The following is a 20,828-nucleotide window of genomic DNA, read 5'->3' on the forward strand; positions in this document are numbered from 1 at the left end:
TTTCACTTGCTTATAAGCATGTCCTGAAACATCTGGTCATTCGGTACAACCGCTATAAAACATGAAAAATGTTGTAATATTTTAAAAACTTGTACTAAATATAAAATGTTTCATTGTCCTTTTGCTAGCTAGCTAGCAAGCAAACAAGCTAGCTAGCTAGACATCAGCCTGTTTGAAAACATCATCATTCGGTAAAAACAGTGTTAACTGATTATAAAAACATAATCTCATTGTTAACACTTAATAAAAGTTCAAAATTAATTATATCTCCATTATGTTTTTTATAGTTTTAAAAACCTTATGCTTCAATGACCCACATACAAATTAAATAATAATTTTATTTTAATTATTTTATGCCTAGACGGTAAAAAATATCCTGTTAAATAACAAACGGCAGCAGTTGTGGCTAAAAAATATTCACCATAAACAGTATGATGAGAATGTTTCAGGTATTACCAGAATGCATATTGTTGCCTGTATGTTTTACAACTTATAACCATTTATTTCATTAAGTAATATGGTGTTAATATACCAATCTACTTGAACAACGAAAATCTATTCTTTAGCTTACAATGTACTGATAACCACCATGATAAGACAGGTGGTACAGAAAACCACATGATGAATCAGAGTTCATAAAACATGTCCAATACTCATATATAGATGGTGCACAGGGTAATACAAACACACAAATACAAAACACTATCAGGGTAACACACATGTAACAAATTAAAATAATACAATAAACATAATAAAATTTACTGCAACACAAAGCTCCCTAATGTATAGTATTAATAACAAAAATGTGTCATGCAGGGATTTCTGAGAATGTCCTTTTACCGTTTTTCACTGTAAATTATACAGTACTGTAACATACTGTTAACTAATTAACAGGTTTTTACATTAGAATTTCTTTTTCTGTGAAAATTACATACATTTTGTACAGTGTATGGATAAAGAGATTTGTCATAGGCCTGAAATCTGAACCCAACACCTATGCTGAATGCAACTACACACACATACACACACACACACACACACACACACACACACACACACACACACACACACACACAGAGAAAGGGGGAATAGTCAGTAGTGTCAGGTGTCTTTTGCATATTTACCCATTTTAAGATTTGGGCTAAACACGTCACAGGGTCATGGAGTCACGGGGTCACGAACACAGGATGAGGGACAGCGACCTCTGTTCATACTGAAAAAAAGCAAAACACACACACACACACAATTACTACAGACAATGCAAGTGTTACCCTGCAAGAAAGCTGTATACAAAGCGAGTGTTATGTTTAAAAAAGCACACATAACACAAGAGTTAAAGGGAGCCGAGCCGCTGAGTAAGCATGAAAATGAATGTGAAGTGTTTCCCCTTCAGGATTAAAACGAGAAATCCTTCAGGCTACGAGCGGCTAGTGGATTCAGAGCACGTTTTCCCATGAGGCGAGGTCTGGTAAGAGACAGTGACCTGAAAAGGCCACATGAGAAAGGGTGACATCATTTCAGATGTGCTCTCTGTAGTGTAAAGGTAACAGGAGAGATCCAGCCTCAGGCCTCTTGTTCAGCTGGTAAACTGAAACGGGCTGCCATCACATAACACAAAGTCACATGCACTGCCAAGTTTCCTCTCTGGTGAGCGTAGGAGCCAGTGCTACAGGCATCTGTATGGAACATTACTACCGCTTTTACAATAGCATATCACAAGAGCTGGTATTAAAAGAACCAGGAACAAAAGGAGACAGAAGAGCGTGAGGATGAGGGGATAGAGAGACGGATGACGTTATGGAGATGGATGGCAGGCAGATGGACGGAGCTTAAGATTGTCAGGATGCGCAAAACAGACTTATTTCAAATTATCCAGTCAGGAAAAAACATACGTTTGTTTGACAGACTTTCATGTGATGCCATGGAGACAAATAAAGTGGGTTAGAGTGAAAAGTGTGGACATTTTTTACAGCAAATAAGCTAATTTGATTCAGCATGATGGAGCTTATGCAGGCAATACAAGTTTGAGTTCCCCACTTCGTTCTTCTTCACACTTTTGTTTTGTGTCTCCCCTTAATAAAGTTCTTTAAAAATGTTGTTTTGTGTTCCACTAAGGTATTGATTTTGTCGAAAATAATCAGACAAAAAAGAATGACGTAATGACGATAATTAAACGATTCTAATTAAAGCATATTTTTAATGAAAATATGATGACAAAAAAATAAGCTGCTGAATAATAGCAATGCACTATCAATAATCCAATCCAAAATGTTTGATATGACATCCAATCCCAATTTTTTGTCATTCATACATTTGTCTTTTTGCACATTATTGTGAAATAAAATGTTATTTACACAGAAAAAAATTTTATTTTATACTGTGAAACTTAGACTATCATTCAAAAGTTCATAATCAGTAAGATTTTTTTTTTTTTTATTAATATTTTTATTCAGCAAGGATGCATTAAAATTAATTTAAAGTGTACTTTCTATTCATCATCAAAAAAAAAAAAAAAAAAAAAAATGTATTAAACCTTCCACAAAAACTTCTTGAGCAACAAATCATCATATTAGAATGATTTCTGAAGGATCATGTGACTGAAGACTGGAGTAATGATGCTGAAAATTCAGCTTCGCCATCATAGGAATAAATTACATTTTAAAATATACTAAAATAGATTGTAATAATATTATACTTTTTTACAGTTTTTTTTATCAAACATATGCAGACTTGAACATAACAGACTTCTTTCAAAAACATAAATAAATCTTACCTACCACAAACTTTTAAACAGTACTGTATGCAATTTTAGTCCAAAAGCAACAATAACAAAATGATTATTACATGATATTACATGATAAAATGTTGAATAAATATAAAGAACATTTTCATTTAAAAGAAATAATGACTCAAAAAAAAAAAAACAAGGTAATGTGTTTGGTTCTCAGGGAACACTGATAAAACAAACAAATGAATAAATGTAAAAGTAAGCAGGTTCTGCACACTTCACTGGTACAAAAAATTCTTAAGAAGGCCAAAACAACAAGGAAAAGAAAGAGCGTGTGTCTGAGGCAAGAGTGTGTCAAAGCTCTTGCATCCCTGTGTGACAGGCACAGGCAAGTGTTGGATTGTGGGCAGGTGTTGGCTCATGGGGCTATCGCGTTCTGCTGCCTCTACACTCCACACTGTTCCTGTATCAGTTTCAGCATGTGTGTATGTGTGTTTGTGTTGAGTGGGGGAGGTGACAGAATAGAAGGGTCTCGGTGGGGATGGGGGCTACAGTGCTACGAGAACCAGAAGGAGGATTCCTGACAAGAGGAGAGGTTTCTGGTTAAACTGGTTCTACTGCTCAGCTCGTTCCTCCCGTCTCTCTCTCTCACTCTCTCTCTCTCTCTCTGGGTGGTTCTCCTCCTCCTACATCCTAACAAACTCCATCTTATTTCATCACAAACTTCTGCTGCATTTCCTTTTCAAATGTCCTTATTATGATGTTTTGTTTAATTTTCTACAATCTTATCCAGGCAAAAAACTAGAACTGAACAGAGTTCAAAATGATAAATATTAAATTAGACTCATATATATAGCACTATAAAATATTACAAGCACTATAAAACATGTACTGTAATTCTTCTACATATCAAATATGGAAAGATGAGTGAAAACATCTATGTTGTACAACATACAATGGCTGGTTTCTAGCTGCTCTAATATGGTTTAGGTGTTTGGCCAACTGGAGAACCAGCTGCTGGGCACCTGGCTGAGATGGTAGACCAGCTTGGAGCAGCTAGACACCAACTATCATGTTCCAAAACACAGCTATCACTTTAGGCTGGTTTCAGCTGGATTTTCCAGCAGGTGAGGGAGTAGTGAAAGACCGAGACAAATCAAGAAATGTGCTTGAAACTCTGATTGGAATGAACACAAGGGGTTAACGGGAGGAGGAGGAGGGGGGGGACCACATGAGGCCCTTGGCAAAGCAGCACTCAGCTGTCACTCCAAACAGGTGGGCCTGACATGACCTTTGGCTTTTATTGCATACAGCAACCATTTTGTTTCAGGCAACCAAGCCAGGAGCTCCAGCAAAACCCATGACATCACACAGAAAGGATGAACTCCAGTGAGAAGTCAATAAGATGCAAAAATATGATTTATTTGCGTTTGGGTGGAAGGATGCTTACAGTAGGGCGTGAGCTACTGGCTATTACACACTCATAAAAAAGGGCCTACATACTTTTGATAATAGGGATGCACTGGCCAATTCAGGAAGATGGTGAAAATGACCTAGTTCTGGCATGAAACTCTAGATGGCACAGGCTGATTTAACTCGTTTGGAAGCGATCACGTCATTATCTACATAGCACAGCTGATTGGTTGCTGTTGCATCAGCGGCCAATGAACTGTGGCTCAACATTCAAACGAACCCTTCACCTTCCCCAGCTCCACCTGTGCAGCAGCAACATATCTTACATGCTTACAACAACGTCTGTGAATGTATTGGCAGTAGCAAGTCTCTGTACTTGCTCTGCAGCAGCAGCACAGTAGCAGATCTAGCCTAGACCAAATACATTAAAATTGCCATATCCATTACCGTGAAAATCTCTATTGCCATACCAATTTCCCGAGAGTTGTCATGACAGAACTGTTGTCATGTTATGGCAAATATTAAAAATTAAAATTAAGCAGTATTATTTTAGTATAACTGATATAATATTATAGCGTTTGTTCCCTGATTACTGCTAAATCGCCATCACCTGCTTTCAAATGGAGCGGCATTTAATAGACAGAACCGCAGATCACTGACAAGCTACGCAATATCGCGTTCATTATCGAAGGCGATTCATCTGCGATAATGAACGCGATATTGCGTAGCTTGTCAGTGAAAATCGCATGCGATATATCGCCCAGCCCTAGCTTTTGTTAATGTTTTCAATTAGATTTTATTTTTATTTTATTTTTTTTACATTTAATTTTAGTTAAATTGTAGTAATTTTGATGTGTGTTTGTCATTTTTATTACTTTTTTTGTAACACTTAATCAGGTTTCATTAACAGTTTAGATAACATGAACTAAGAGTGAACAATATTTCTACAGCATTTATTAATCTCAGTTAATGGTAATTTAATGAAAACTATAATTTATGTTTATTTAGCTTTAGTTACTTGAGTAGGCCTGCTTCAACTTAAATGAAAATTCGAAATGTCACCCTGCCAAATAGTTACGTTTTTTATATTTTATTTCAGTTACTCTAAGCTAATTTAGTCATTACAAAATTATAATGTACAGTATGAAAAATGGATATTCATTTCAGATATGCAAAAGATTTTGTTTAACAATTAATAAAAAATATTTCTAATTAACATTAACTTTGAGTGAGCCTTAGATAGTGTCAAATGTAATCAAAAAGGTTAAAAACAGGGGAAAAGAGCAATTAAATATCAAATTCTGACCAATATTGATATATATTGAAAAAAATAAATAAAAAACAAACTGGTACCTATATAGTGTGTATCAAGTGATATATGTGTAATCATGTACTAATGTACTTCACCCATTACCACAGGTTTAATTTATCACATGAGAACACAACACTCTGAAGAGCACACTGATTTCAATTACCCAAATTTAATTACCCAATTTATTTTCGGTTACAGTTTTGACTAATTGATAACTTTAATTTCACTTTCATTGATCCAGTAAAATATTAATTTTGGTGCATCACTAACATCAAGATTATTTTAGTGAAGAATAATTTACCTCTTGGCCCAGCAACCCATATGCAGACCATTTTTTAGTCTGTGCTACCAGAGCGTAACCATCCATTCACTGTGAGGAGACCCTAACTTCCTCTGTCACATACAGCTGCTGTCCTGTGATGTGACACGCGCTGCAGTATAGCAGGCTGAGCTCTCTGAACTACCTCCCATTTCCAGCACTGTGCATTCCAGGCTATTTAAAACTCAATCCCAGTGCAGATTTACCCAAGCGTACACTTCTGGTCATTATTTCACAACCCCCCCACCCCAACCCCCCTGATCTCTCCCCATCTCACCGACTTTCTCCAAACCCATCTTTAAAGGCCACTCTGTTGCAGCGGAATGAATCGTTCGGTAAAGGATTTGAGGTTTGAGGCCTCACAGACAGCCACTGTCTCGGGCCAGACAATACAGTGTATTCCCAGTGAGCTGAAGTAGGTCAGAAAGTGTATTTGGCAGTGTTACGCATGTTTACGCTCGCTGTCTCCACTGCAGAACTCGCAGCCTCCCGCCTGCACGCATGCATGCCAGCTCCCTCTGCTTCTAATGTCTGTTATATCCACCCCGACCGGCCCTCTGTCCTTCTCCACCCACCTTCAACTGAGTTTTTTCTAAGTCCTTATCATCAGACACAGACTTTGTCTATTCAGCGCGCCCACTCTTGCGCTTCTGAATGAGCATGCATGCATGCATGAGCTCGCATGCACGCAGACTACTTCTGCATAAAATAAGTCACCAATGGGGCTTAATTATAAACTACACATGGGCTTTTCATCTCAAGAATGTTCTTCTGCTCAAATGTGACCGTTGTGTCCATCTCCTCAGGGCGACCCTGATCAAAGTACAGGGCCACATCACTGACCGCTGGTCACCATAGAAACTGCCATTCACTGACTCCAGAGAGTCCCACCCCCGAAGCACCACCCCTCCTCAAGGGCCCTGTCGTCTAATACGACCAATCCAGTCAGGGCAGTCAGGTGACACTGCAAGGCTTATTTGAGCGAGTAACTGCTGGAAACAGCCGGAGGTTGTCTGTCAACCACATGGCGCTTGTCAAAAGCTAGAACGGAGAAAAGCAAACTGCCTTTGCGAAAATAATCCACTGTGCTCGCGCATACACAACAGCCATCGCTGAAATAAGTAAGACTTTGTGTTAGAACGGCTCTGGTGCCAGTGGACAGACCGCTACTGTGAGGGTGCAACATACAGGAGACGTTTGGAGGGGGCAGTGCAAAGATAGTCTCCATCCAGCATTAACCATTAGGATTAGCTAATATTACTGACATAAAAATGCTAAGTTTTACAGCTTTATCGTGTTAAACAAATGGAAATTGCATGCAGAGAACCTGATAAGAAGGGTTTGGAAGCCCCTAAATGTCAGTAAAACCTTCACAAAGTCATTTTCTGCGGGCAGAGTCCATATGCGTGTGTATACTAATCCCTCTCTTACCGTGGTCCCCCTCATAATCTTCTGTACTTTGCCTTGGTGAGCACACTGATCTGTGGCAGTGCAGTTCAAACTCAAGACTGACAGAAACAATTAGAATGTGATGAAAACTAAATTGATGAGAAAGAAATTGCTTCATTGTTCTTCAGCTATTTTAGCATTCTACATATGTACACACATGTAGAATGGAATACAAGAAAAAACACTAAGAAACCGAGTGTAGTACACAACTTTTTATAATATATTTGTTAAATGCATTTTTGAGAGTAAGCTACAAAATAATATTTGTGCTTTTGGCCACTTCTTGTGTTTGTTTCTAAACTCATAATTGCACGTTACATGCTGGCTATGTAAATGCAGATAACACAGACCTCTGCACAGCTGGAAATGGCTGGCCAAAGGTAAAGCATCTATTTACTTTATTTGGTTTTTAGTCCGTCCTATCTAATGATTATCTCAAACATAGCTGTTTGACTGCGTTGTGGTTTACTCACATTGTTAGTAGCCCAAACGAAAGAGAATGATGCTTAAACCAAGTGGCATGGCTGCTCACAAAACTGCATGTTTTGTGAGCTGCATTTACACAGCAAACATGTAAACACAGTAAATAGTAAAGACAATGCTGTGATTGGTTGGAGATGGGGGAGGTCACGTAGAACAGCTCTCTGATTGGCTGGAATTAGATTTTTTGTTTACTTGGTAAACATTTATGCATATTATAAACTAAACGAGGACATGGCAGTAAACCCCATCGACAAACACAAACAATTAAACAATCAGAGAACGTCAACCTGAAAGAAGTGAGCGTAGAGAGATGGAGGGCACTGTTGAGCAAGTGGTCCATTTTAGAGATAAAGGATATTATTATGTTCTAATTTTATCTTGTGTGTTAAGATTATGATTATATTGCTCACCACTTTAATATAGACAATATGTTTCAGATGAATCACAGCTATAAAACCAGGATTTGCTAGTCAGTTGCAGGTGTTAATAAGGGGAGGGGCATTCTCGTTCTAAAGATCATCTGATTGGATAAACATCTGTGTAGTGCAGGATGAGTCATGAATATTTTTGGTCCATTTTCCCAGATAAGAAAGACTGTAGCCTACATTTATGTGCAAAAGGTTCATTTTAGAAGTTAAATTACATAAACTAGCTTCAAAACTAACAGACACGGAATAAAATCCATGTCTCATGTTATCATGGAGTCTTCAAGACTCACAATCTGATAATCAGATTAAAATACCTAATCAATGGTGTTCATTTTGCCTCTTCAAGTTCTCTGTCTCATTCTAGTTTACTAAAAGAACACATCCCATACTCTGTGATAAGCAGGTTAATATTTACTGCAACCCTGAGATGAACCGGGCTACAAAAGAACCAGGAATGACCTTTGCCTCATTTCCATGTTTTGTTTTCCCTGTCCTGTTCTGTCAGGAATCCTCTCCTCCTCAACAAGCTTTTGAAAATGTCAATTAGTTAATTTAAATGAGAATAAACTCTCAAAATACAATTCATTTCTTTTAAATTTTCGAACATTTGCAAAACTACATGAAAACAAGCCTCATAAACCTTTTTAAAATGGATCAATTGTATAAAATCAATGTCCTTCGTGTAACAGTTTTAGTAAAGTAAAACGATTTCCTTGCTGGAGAACACATATATAGAGACAGTTTTGTATTAATTGCTTGAGTTGCTAAATGTGAGTGTGGAAACACAGAAATCAGATTCTAAAATAATTTTGTTTAAAAAAGGACTAAACGCTTAACATAGCTGGGATTTGGACAATAAGGCTGTAGCAAGTGTGCATTATCAGACATTAGCGAGAGCCAGGATGGTGGACAGGCACATTCTCCTCAAACTGTGTCTTATTTTCTAAGAGCTGGAAGAGACGGGAGCGGCCGGGTTTCTCCTCCTGAAAAGACGCCATTTTGCTTCATTGTCTACACTGCCTCAGGGCATTTTGGGAGAGGCTGCTAAAGAACTGCCTGAATCACCTTAATCCTGTCGACTGATAACAGTCAACTTTTAGCATCTTTCAGCTAGCGTGACTTTATAACCTGTTTTTTTTTTTTTTTTTTTTTTAAGAATCCCATTGAAACAATTTTTAAAGGTATTAACACATTATGAAAGCTCCACTGAACATGACATCAGATGATAAGGCAAGATCTTGTGATAATGTGCCATGAAGCACTCACTAAAGAGATAAATGTGCTGGTGAATGAGTGTGCTTTGTCATCACTGTCATGTTGCTCTAAACCATGATACTTGTACATTTTGAAGATCCCGCCCTCTGTTTTATATAGAATGAGCTCCAAAATGACATATAGCACCATGAAAGTGGTTCATATGACTTGTAGTGTTGTCAAAATGTAAAAAACGCAAAAATGTCACGATACCAGCATTCCCCCTAGCGTTTTGAGCAGATTCTTAAACACCTCTGATTGGCCACAGTGTTCACGTGCTCAACAGATATGTCTGAGATTGGCTACAATGGTCAGCGCTTCAAAAACATGTTGTAAATAGACATCTCTGACGCTTTTTAACGAGCGCTTATACAGATACACACGGGAGCGTTTGAAAGCAGGCGTCTATCAGCGGATATATTAGGGCTGCAAACCTAGACTAGGAATAAAAAATCTATAAAGCTGACAAAATATGTCTCATGAAGTCGTTCTGTATACGGACACACTAATTGAGGCTCTTTGAAGAAAAGCACTGAACGAACAGCCCAGCCACATCTGTTTCCCATTGCACATCGATCTCAGAGACACAGAAGAGGATCTGTCCTCAGCCGGGACATTTCTCTGTGCAGCTCTCCTTGCGCTAAGCTAGATGAGACTGTATGATTCAAAGTCCATGCAGCTTAACCACGACATACTGACATCAGTTTTTCAACCTGCCGTGCACACCTAGATTTCCCAGTTAAATGACTCCTGCACTCAGTCATACAGAGTCCCTCCCTCATCTCATGAATCACTACAATCAACTGGAACTGAAATGAAAGTCACAGCTTTGTCATGAGATTTCATAAAATCATGCATGATGCGACGCCACTCACTGCGTCATTAGATTAGTAGAGTTTCATGACAAACACTCATGTCAGGTCATAAGCTTTTCTGGCGGTTTCCAAAGCAAAAATTTGACTTTTAGCAACTCCCTCTACATGATACCGATGAATTAGCCACAGGCATATTTTCATATCTTTGAAATGTTTGTTCAATGCTTGAACTCGAAACTGGGAAGTCTGAAGTACAAAGAATGCTAGTACAAGACGAACTGGTTCCACAATGTGACTCGACCTGCCATCTTCCCGTTTCTGTCTCCCTCCTTCACTCCTTAATGTGCAACAAGAGCGTTTCTTCAGCATCTCCGCCTCCCTTCGCTGTGCTCCCTCTCTAGAAGCTATCAAAAATTCACAGACTGTGGGCAACTGCCAGCTGAAAAAACTGTTTAGTCAGCAACAGAGGCAGGGTGGGAGAAGAGGGGCGGGGGAAGCAGCAGGGGGAGGCAAAGGAGGAGGCCTGCAAAGCCGTGTGTGATTCGTCTTCTTTTTCTCTCACAGACAAACGTAAAAAAAAAGTGAACGCAAAGCACACAATCCCTCAAAAAGGAGTGTCAGCAAGTTAAACTATTTATGATTGTGGTAAAACATCACAGTTTGACTATTATGACCTGTTTGATTGACTATCACGCAACTTGATTCTCAAACTAACGGGGTAAGGATACGGTACCTATTGTTTTTTCTTTTAAATCTTTTTCTAACTTCCTCTATCCACACAGACTGCTCTATTTCCTGTCATCCACGTCCCACTTACACCAAAGCATTTTCATGAGGACTCAGTTTCACTTTTAGTTTTTCTTTGCTACACTTATATAATTTAAAAAGTAAACAATTTAGTCCAGAGGTTCACAAACTTTGAACTACAAAGGACCAAAAATTAAACTTAATTGAGAGCCGTGGACCAAAAGTATACTAATTTAACTATATTAAAGTGTACATAAAAAAAAAAAAAATCTAATTAAGTTATATTCTTGACATTTAAATGCAAAAATAAAACTGAATTAGAAATGCATGTAAGTTTCAATGGCATGTTTTTTCCTTTTTTAATCCTCTCGTGATATGCCAAGATGGGCCAAATCAAATGTCATCAACTTTGGCCATAGTAGGCCCTGGTCATGTCAGGGCCATGACCTCTATGACTTTATTTCTTATGCAGAACACGAAAGAAGTTATATTGAATTTTTTTTTTAAAAGAACTATTGTTGTCCAAACAATGAAAGTCAATGGTGTCCAAAACAACACTGGATCCCAGTGACTTTCATTGCATGGGCAAAAAACAGAGATACTTTTTTTTTTTTTTTTTTGCAAAAAAAAGAAAGTCATATAGGTTTGACATGAGGATGAGTTAATAATGACCAAACTTGGGTAATTTATGGGTCATAATTCAAATAGTCAGTCGCTTAACTTTGAATGAAACATGCAAATAGTAGCATCCATCTGCAAACTAACTTTCTTAAGCCCCACAGGTACAGTGTCTCACCCCAGACCCCAGGACCAAACCAGGCTTCCCATTCCCTACGAGGGAGAGGGAACATAATCTTATCTAAAATAGACAGGTTAAAAATAGCTCCAGAGCGAAACAGGACGCCCATCTCTACCCATGGATGAGTGAACAGAACACCCATCACTAGGAGCAAAAGGCTCGGTGAGATGACCAACTAGTTTCTCCATCCATTCCGGGACTTCAACAGACCAGTCCCTCTGTCGTTACACTACGCAAACAATCACAGTTGGGCATGTTTGTCAAAGGAAGTTTACTAGGGAACCCCCGAGAGTTGATTTTAATGAATTTATATTAATAAAGATGTACCAACCTTCATTTCCAAGGCTGCATCTCCATACTCAAAGAGACCAAAATAAAAGCACAAAACAAATCCATCCACTCAATAGGTCTGTTTGTTGGGCTTTGAGACTCTTTATATACTTTAGAGTGTATGAATACAAAGTAGAGTAAAAGCTGATGGCCCCTTTCTATCACTATCAGCACGGCAGCTCTGATGATCACAATGGGTTTTCTCTATTCAACTCTGGCGACTCCCTGCTGAGGACAGAGGAGATTACAGCTCAGACCACTGGTTGACTGTTCACTAGAACATGCCTTTGAATTTTCAAAGGTCTTCTTGCTTTACGCGTCTGAACAAACACATCTCCACCCTACATCAGCCTGCATTGTGAGAGCAGCAGCTATTAGGAAAATGAGAAAAGGAGGATTTGTTTTGTTTTAACCTTGCCTCTCTGCATGGAGAAACATGACAATGATAAAAAATATATCTTAAAATGTATGCTTATAGAAAGCAATAGAGAAACAAAGTAAAATATTTGCTTAAGGTGATGAAGCAACACGTTCCCATCCTGGTTCAGAGTACATTTACAATGGCTTAATCTTTTAAGATCACACTGCGATTGCCCAAAGGACTGCGACTTATCTTTTGATTAACAAAGTTTCTTACAATAAATTGTGATGGTTATGGGCAAAATTAATTTGCGTATGATACGTTTCAAACATAAAACCCTCTAAATCAGAGGTTTTCCATATTAACAGACTCAATGCATAAACATATATTACATTACATACTGCTTATCAGATAATTTGCAAGAAATATAATTTTATTCTGTATTTTATATAGCCTATGGTCTCTCTGGATCCCCTGGAGTACCTTCAGGGATCCCTGGTTGTAAAAGAACATATACGACAGCTAACATGCGGTAGGTCATCATAAACCACAGTGTAATATCTCATCAATATCCTCAGATGACCATCTAAAGCTACACACTCTCGAGGAATTTTTTAAAACAACTTGTCACTTGGGCAGTTCCCTAGAAACATCTTTGTAATTTATTTACTTCTAAGTTCACAGTAGTACCTTTAGGGTACAAATTACTACTAATATGCAACATTTATGAGTTGATAAGATACAAAGTTGTCTCAAGAGTTACAAGCTGTTGTACCCCAAATGTACAACTTTTAAAAACATTTTTTTCTGAGAGAGAAGGGGATGGAAGTTACTATACAAAACAACCATGATGTAGTTAAAAGTCAGCAGATTGAGAGGACTGAGCGAGTGAATGATGCTGCCACTGCAGGCCTCCTGGAGCCCAGTGTTGAATTTGGTAATGGAATGTGAACTGCTCATCTGGATCTCTGCACATTCTGATTCTCCAAAGAGACGCGAGACCGAACAGAGGATGATGGGAGGAGGGCACGAGCACAGCCTCTATCGAAACACCCGCACGTAAACGATGCATCCTCCTAGTAATTAGTCATCCCAAATTGAAATGTTTAAGTCGTTTCGTCGATGTGGCTGCTTAGTTCAAGCATAAACGACTTTTCTTGTAGAAGTATTCGGTGTTCATCTCATGCAGCAAACCCAACCCAAAGATAGTCACGACGACAGCGAACTTCCTCCTTTAAAACTTTTGACATTCCCAAACATTAAGTTTGCAAAGTGTGACAAACGAAACGATGATGGTCTGGTGAACAATAATGACTCGTCGATGGTGAAAAAAGTCAAATAAAACGTAAATACAACATGTCCCGACAAGGTCAAAATATAAAGGGAAGCGTGTCCAACCCCCCACGCGTTAGCCTCGATCAAAGTTCTGATGTGGATGCTTAGGTTCACTACAAAATACTCACTTTTGATGACAACTTATGAGCTAAACGTTTTGTCAAATGGGAGATAAAGTCATATTAATGACACTGAGTTTATGGTTAATTAAAGTGGTTAAGTAAACTAAGGTATGCTGGTTGAATTACATGTGCGCTGGTTAGACGCGAGTGAATTCCTGTAGTCAGGCGTTCAACCTTTGGATGCGAGAATGAAACGAGGAAGCACAAACCCCGTGCGAGGAAGAAAAAAAAAAAGTTCGGACATCATCTCAACATCTTCGGCCTTCCAAGTTTAAAAACTTCCAACAAAGTATCAGTCCACCAAAGTTTGCAATCGGCAGGATGGAGAACGTAAACAACAACAACAACAAGTAGAAAAGTGCTCAATACTTACGCTTGACTTTGTCGGGGTTGGGCTGATAGCGCTGAGACATGGTGATGGTGAAAAGAGATGATGGACTTCGAAAAAAACTGCAAACTTGTTCCGGAGAGCGATCAAAATGGCGTATTTGAGGATGTGCAAAGTTCGCCAACTGGATACTTCACATCGCCCACTCTGTTAGCTCCCTAAAGGAATGATGGCCATCGATACTTCCGACGAGTGAGGGTCAGAAAAGTCACTTTTTCCTCAAAGTGTGTTCCTGAGCGCTGCTCAGTGAACGTGATAAGTAGACGCATCACGTGTTGCTCTAGTCTCCAAGGGGACGTGTGTTACTGAGGCTGCCACTGGAGTTCAGCTGTGAGCATCTCTACGGGAGGGGTGGAAAACTTCTTCACTCCTTCAGCCTCATCCAATTGATTATTCGATAGATAGATAGATAGATAGATAGATAGATAGATAGATAGATAGATAGATAGACTTGTTATAGCAACAAGTGTGTAACGACATTGGCTTTTAAAAGCATTTTAAAGACATTTTGTGATACATTAATTAAATTAACTATATTTTATATCGTGTTAATAATATTTTATGTTGTGTAAATAATATAAAATGACTGAAAATGTAAACGTGATAGCGACGGGACCCCAGTATCACTATGTGAAAGGCAACCGATGATGCAACACACCTCGCTCTTTGGCGCCTTCTTTCTATCACAAGACAAACACCTGTTGGTCGTCATATACCTACTGTGATGGAGCAGAAACATACCGTGGAAGGACATTTAATAGCATCAGAGACAAATTATGAAATGAATGTCAAAGAAAGACGAAATAATTTGAGGTAACACCCCATTCTATAGGCCAACTTTACTGAATTTTCTGTGAAAATAGACAACAGCCCTGTGTAAATAGTGACTCCTATAGAACATGACAAATATACTAAGTATAAAGTCCTTTTAAAGCTTTTTAAAAACGTTGCTTCATCGCCATGGTTGTAAAAATAAATTGAAGATGTATTTGGCATAAGCCAATCAAAACATCTTAAAAAAAAAAAAAAAATCTTAAAAAACTGCTGTAAGGGCTGTTTTTTATTATTATTTTCCCACAACTATGCTGCATATTTTGTACTTAATTTGAGTGAAAATTAAAGGGAGTGAAGAAAAAAATATATACATAAACAAATAAATAGGCTAATTTATGACAGATGATGCTTCCATTTTACAGATGTTCTTTGGTGAGGACTTAATTTTTCAAAAAAATTATCTTCAGTCATCATTAACATTGCTTGAAATCTGTATAGGCTTAACTCATATAAGCTAGTGCATTTAACTATGTGTCTCCTTTAATTAACTCTTCCTGGGACAACTCTAATACCTGAGAGGTGTGACAGCAGCGGCAGCAGCATTGGGTCTGTGAGTTTGTGTTTGTGCTGCCACTAGAGAGCAGTCTCTGCATCTCCTTATGTAATCACATGAGAGTGACCTTGTGTTGGTTGGTATACTAAGCAATGTCTCTGACCCACAGTGACCTGGATAATTGCCTCTGGCCTACATAGTGTTCTCCATCCTGCAGAAAACTCCTCTGTGCTCCTCTGTAAAAGTATTAACATGTATATTCCCCCACCCCCCAACTTTTACTTTCTTTAGCCTATTGTTTTCTTTAGACACATTTTATATTAGTTAATATTCGAAATTTTTGGTTTTCATACAATGATATTTACAATCTCTAAAGGGTAAACTGAAAAAGTGACGAGGTTGAAGACAATGAATGTGGTGTTCAAAATGATGCTGACATTTCAAGGCAATACAGCTATCAGGTAGGCTACAGCTCATATCTGTGTTGTAATGAGTGTGAGAGCGTGTGCTGATGCACGTATGGATGATCTAATATTTGAAATACCTGTGTATGAGCATGTGTTAGGGAAACGTGCGTCCAGTAACCTTACACATAGAAAGGCTTATTTATTTGACAACAGCGCCATCTGATGGCAAAGGATATATGTAGGCTGCTGCTTATGGCCTCAACAATCAAAACTAAAAAACTCTACCCTACTATTTTATTTAGACGGTTTATTGTATTTAAAGGGTTAGTTCACCCAAAAATGAAAATAATGTCATTAATTACTCACCCTCATGTCGTTCTACACCCGTAAGACCTTTGTTTATCTTCGGAACACAAATTAAGATATTTTTGATCAAATCCGATGGCTCAGTGAGGTCTGCATAGACAGCAACACAATGACAATACCCAGAAAGCTACTAAAAACATATTTAAATCAGTTAATGTGACAATAGTTGTTAAACCTTAATATTATAAAGCGACGAGAATATTTTTGTGCGCCAAAAATAACAAAATAGTGACTTTATTCCACAATATCTAGTGAAGTGAGATTTCAAAACACTGCTTCATGAAGCTTCGAATCTTTACGAATCATTTGTTTCGAATCAGTGGTTCAGAGCACCAAAATCACATGATTTCAGTAAACGAGGCTTGGTTAAGTCAAAAGCGTTTTGAAACTTCAATAGTTCACATGACTTTTGCAGTTTGATACGTCCTCCGAACCACTGATTCGAAACAAAAGATTCGTAAAGCTTCGAAGCTTCTTGAAGCAGTGTTTTGAAATCACCCTTCACTAGATATTGTGGAATAAAGTTGCTATTTTGTTATTTTTGGAGCACAAAATATATTCTAGTCCCTTAATAATATTAAGGTTGAACAACTATTGTCACATGAACTGTTTTAAAAATGTTTTTAGTAGATATCTGGGCATTGAAAAAGGGAGTGTTATTGCTGTCTATGCAAAGGTCTTACGGGTGTGGAACGACATGAGGGTGAGTAATAAATGACACAACTTTCATTTTTGGGTGAACTAACCCTTTAATGGGTGCTTTTGCTTTTATTTCATTGTAATGTGGTAGTTTTTGGTAGTCTACTGTATAATAGCTAGTTTATTGTGTAGTGTATAGTATTGTGGAGTGGAGGCTGAATCTTGTTGTTGAATTGGAACTAAACACTATAACATATATGAGATATGATCAACATGCTTAATGTATGATTAACATAATTACGAAATGCTCCTATATTGCGTTAATCTACAATAGTTTTGCTAATGGAATGTATATCCATGTAGGACAATCTGCAGTAAATCCCTTTAGGCTTTTTATGTTGTTAATAATTCTGTTGTTTTAAATACTGATCGCTTGGGGGCGCTTAAGGCATGTCCCTTTCCCATTTAAGAATGAAATTGCACACTCCTGACTCTGGAACCCATTCACTCTACGCTGGTAGTGGTACCTAGTGTGCGAAAAGAGCACTGAACATTTACATGTTTAGAACATATGCGTGATTCGTTCCTTTTAGAAGTTCTAAATTCTGATTTTACACTTAATTTGGGTTACAAAGGATTACTGAAGAAATTGTACGAATTTTAAACGAAAAAAAATATATTTCAAATGTTTAATATCAACATAAATTATTGTTTTTAATTGAATATATTTTACAGAGATTCCAATAAATATGCAGTATGAAAAAATATAATTTTATATTTAAACGGTAGGATTTGTCTGTCAGGTGCACGCTTACGTCATCATAGCGCAAGAAAGTAAAAAGGGGGAGTGTAAGAGTAGGTGACATCTCTATTTCTGTACAGTCCACTTTATCGCTAGCAACTGTGGGGAGTTCAGGACAGAAGTAGTTTAGTTCCCCTTGAAAATGCAGCAGTTTCCTGATGAGAGGAAGTAGGCGATTTCACACCTCCTTCGCAGGCTATTAGGCTAATCCTGTTAATCGTAGGATGGGAGTGACTTCGACCGATAAATACAACTTGGTACTTTTCACACTGGAACTAGGTGAGTCAGTGAGTCCTTTTTTCCCCAAATTGTAGGTTATTGAAAAGGCTGAAATTCAATTTTTAAACTTTGCACACCCTTCAGGTCGAGAATATTTTTTAATTTAAAGTGTCTAGCCTATTTTTTGACTGAATGGTTCTATGACGGTCAGAATTTAGTTAATTTTGGGTGTTTAAAATTGAAGGAAATTTCCTCCTTTCGAAGGAAAACAAGTTGTGTGTATTATTCTGGCTGATTTATTCTGTTGTATTTCAGTTTCATTGGTACAGGCAGCATGTGCTGGAGGAACATGCGAAAACGTATTTAAAGGTTTCTCAGACTGTCTGCTCAGTCTTGGAGAAAACATGGTGAACTATTCCCAAGAGCTGGATGACAGTGAAAACCTACAGACCATCTGCTCGTAAGTACACACTGTCTGCAGTCATTTCTGGAAGAAGCTAAGCATTTAATATCTGATGGTCCTTCTCATGTTTTAGATTTGACATATCTATGAGATGAACTCGTGCCATCCATGACTCAGACTCACGATACTGAAACATATTTAATTTTCTGCATCTTCTGTTTATCCTCATGCAGATATTGGAATGACTTCCACTCGTGTGCCTCCACCGCAATTGCAGATTGTCAAGAAGGAGCAGGCCTTTGGGAAAAACTGAAACTGCAGTCCCGGAGCTTGAACTATCAGGGAAGCTTGTTTGAATTATGCTCTGGGGATAATGGAGTATCCAGAGTTTTATTATCAATGGAACTGAAGATATTGCTGATGTGTTTCATCACACTAGTGGCTTGGCTTACTTTTGATTAAGAAACCTGAAGACATGACCTGAAACAAGTTTCTAAATGGATTATATTCACCCCTGTTTCTCTTCAGCTGAATCAGTTCATGTTTTGATGCATATAGACTTCTTGGCACTCTTTGAAAAAAAAAAAAACTATGGAAGAATTCAAAAATGACTTTCTTAAAGGGATAGTTCGCTCAAAATTGAAAATCTGTCATCATTTACTCACCCTCAAGTGGCTCCAAAGTGGACTTTCTTTCTTCCGTTGAACACAAAAGAAGATATTTTAATGAATGTTGGTAACGCGACAGTTGACGGCACCCAATGACTTCCATAGTATTTTTTTTTCCTACTATGGAAGTCAATGGGTAACATCAACTCTCTGGTTACCCACATTCTTTAAAACATCTTCTTTTGTGTTCAGCAGAAGAAACAAAGTCATACAGGTTTGGAACCACTTGAGGTAAGTAATGACAGAATTTTCATTTTGGGTGAACTATCCCTATGGCCTAATTTTTTCTTTACCAAATTTTGAAGATGATTTCCAGTATCTTATGAAAATCTATATTTTAAAATGCAATTGTTTTGTCCATTGCTGTGTAAAAACAGCAGGACCAATAATAGAATTTTGTTTTATTATTTAAGCATGCTTAAATTAAATGATAAGCACATATTTAACAGCACAGATTGTTTTTCTTCAAAGCCCAATCTGCTCAAACAAAATGAACTTAATATGATAGATTGTATTACCGTAATACAATATAGGACAATAATGACTAATGCAGATAAATTAAAATGACATTTGCAATACGTAAAATTATAGAAAAGTGTTGAAACTGAAGCAAATGAAGTACAAATCAAATAAATCACATATTGTTTGGATAAAGACCATGTATTTTTTATTTAAAGTTTTTTTTCTCATTTTTACTTTGACTTCACTCACTATAAATTATTTGTTGTATTTTGAGATTCTCTGTCATCTAAATAGTTTCAAAAGGTTCAAGCTCATTAGAGAGATCCTGAGATTACAGTCCTGCTCTTTCACCCCCTCCCAGTACAGCGAGTTGCTTTAAATAAAATAAACAGCTAAATGCAAGCGATTCCACATACAGTACTGTATATTTTTCTATGAGGAGCTGCATATGCTATAAAGTTACAGAGCCTCTAGCATTTTTTCCTCTTTAATGACAGCGGAAAACCTGAACATCTGTCTAAAGCAAGACACACACAATATTACATATTAAAATAGAGGGAACATGTTCGTTGGAATAATAATGGCAGGAGAAGCGCAGATGCTCTCTTTCCTGTAAATCCCAGCCCTTGAAATAGGACCACGGCCTGGTTATTAACACGTGCTGCACTGACGGTCCTAATCATTCCCTGAAGGGATTGTGCGTTCATCGACTCAAGCACATCTGTCTTTTTGTGTGCTACATAGCCTGACATGAACAAAATAAAAGCAGATGTAATTCAGTCACCTTGAGAGTAGAATATACCCTAAGTGGGAGTGGAAAATGAAAAAAATTTTTGCTTAAATTATTCAGTCAATCTCATACATGCAAACGACTTGTCACTGCATTGTATATGCAAGATCCAGAGCAGAACATATAATAAATCATACTGTTTTAATAATTTAGGCACTCTTCCAGACCCAGGAGAGCATCCTAAACATAATAAACCACTCAGATTAACACAATCGCTTAGCATGTTTTTGGCAGCATAACTTTTTTGTTAAACTTGTCTCCCTTTTGAGAACCCAGTGGATAAGACCAGGTGGTTTATTGTACATGTCATAAAAAGTTTAGTATAAGCCATGGAAATGCCTCTGATGATGATTATTATGTGAAATATTTAAGACGTTGTTTGAGCAGATGATAGCGGTTGGTATCTGAGGAGTCAGAATGTGCTCTTTACACCTGCTGTCTAGACTCTAGAGCAAGAATCCC

At 37.7% G+C, this 20,828-nt stretch overlaps 2 protein-coding genes across 2 annotated transcripts in view; one reads left to right on the forward strand and one right to left on the reverse strand.

The window, feature by feature from the left end:
• rreb1b (ras responsive element binding protein 1b) overlaps nucleotides 1-14,600 on the reverse strand; it is a 45,862-nt gene extending 31,262 nt beyond the window's left edge. The window contains exons 1-2 of the mRNA XM_048162291.1: nucleotides 14,269-14,600; nucleotides 1,125-1,213 (exon numbers count right to left, since the gene is read on the reverse strand). Coding sequence (XP_048018248.1) covers nucleotides 1,125-1,128 — 4 coding nt within the window. The 5' untranslated portion in view covers nucleotides 1,129-1,213; nucleotides 14,269-14,600. The remainder of the gene's footprint in view (nucleotides 1-1,124; nucleotides 1,214-14,268) is intronic.
• A 2,483-nt stretch (nucleotides 14,601-17,083) lies between these two features.
• Nucleotides 17,084-20,430, forward strand: nrn1b (neuritin 1b). The gene is made up of 3 exons (XM_048162292.1): nucleotides 17,084-18,103; nucleotides 18,359-18,503; nucleotides 18,680-20,430. Exons 1-3 carry the CDS (start codon nucleotides 18,049-18,051, stop codon nucleotides 18,906-18,908), a joined length of 429 nt encoding a protein of 142 aa, XP_048018249.1. The 5' UTR covers nucleotides 17,084-18,048; the 3' UTR covers nucleotides 18,909-20,430.
• The last annotated feature ends 398 nt before the right edge of the window (nucleotides 20,431-20,828 follow it).

The sequence above is a fragment of the Megalobrama amblycephala genome, linkage group LG17, assembly GCF_018812025.1.
Source record: "Megalobrama amblycephala isolate DHTTF-2021 linkage group LG17, ASM1881202v1, whole genome shotgun sequence".
Classification (NCBI taxonomy): Eukaryota; Metazoa; Chordata; class Actinopteri; order Cypriniformes; family Xenocyprididae; genus Megalobrama; species Megalobrama amblycephala.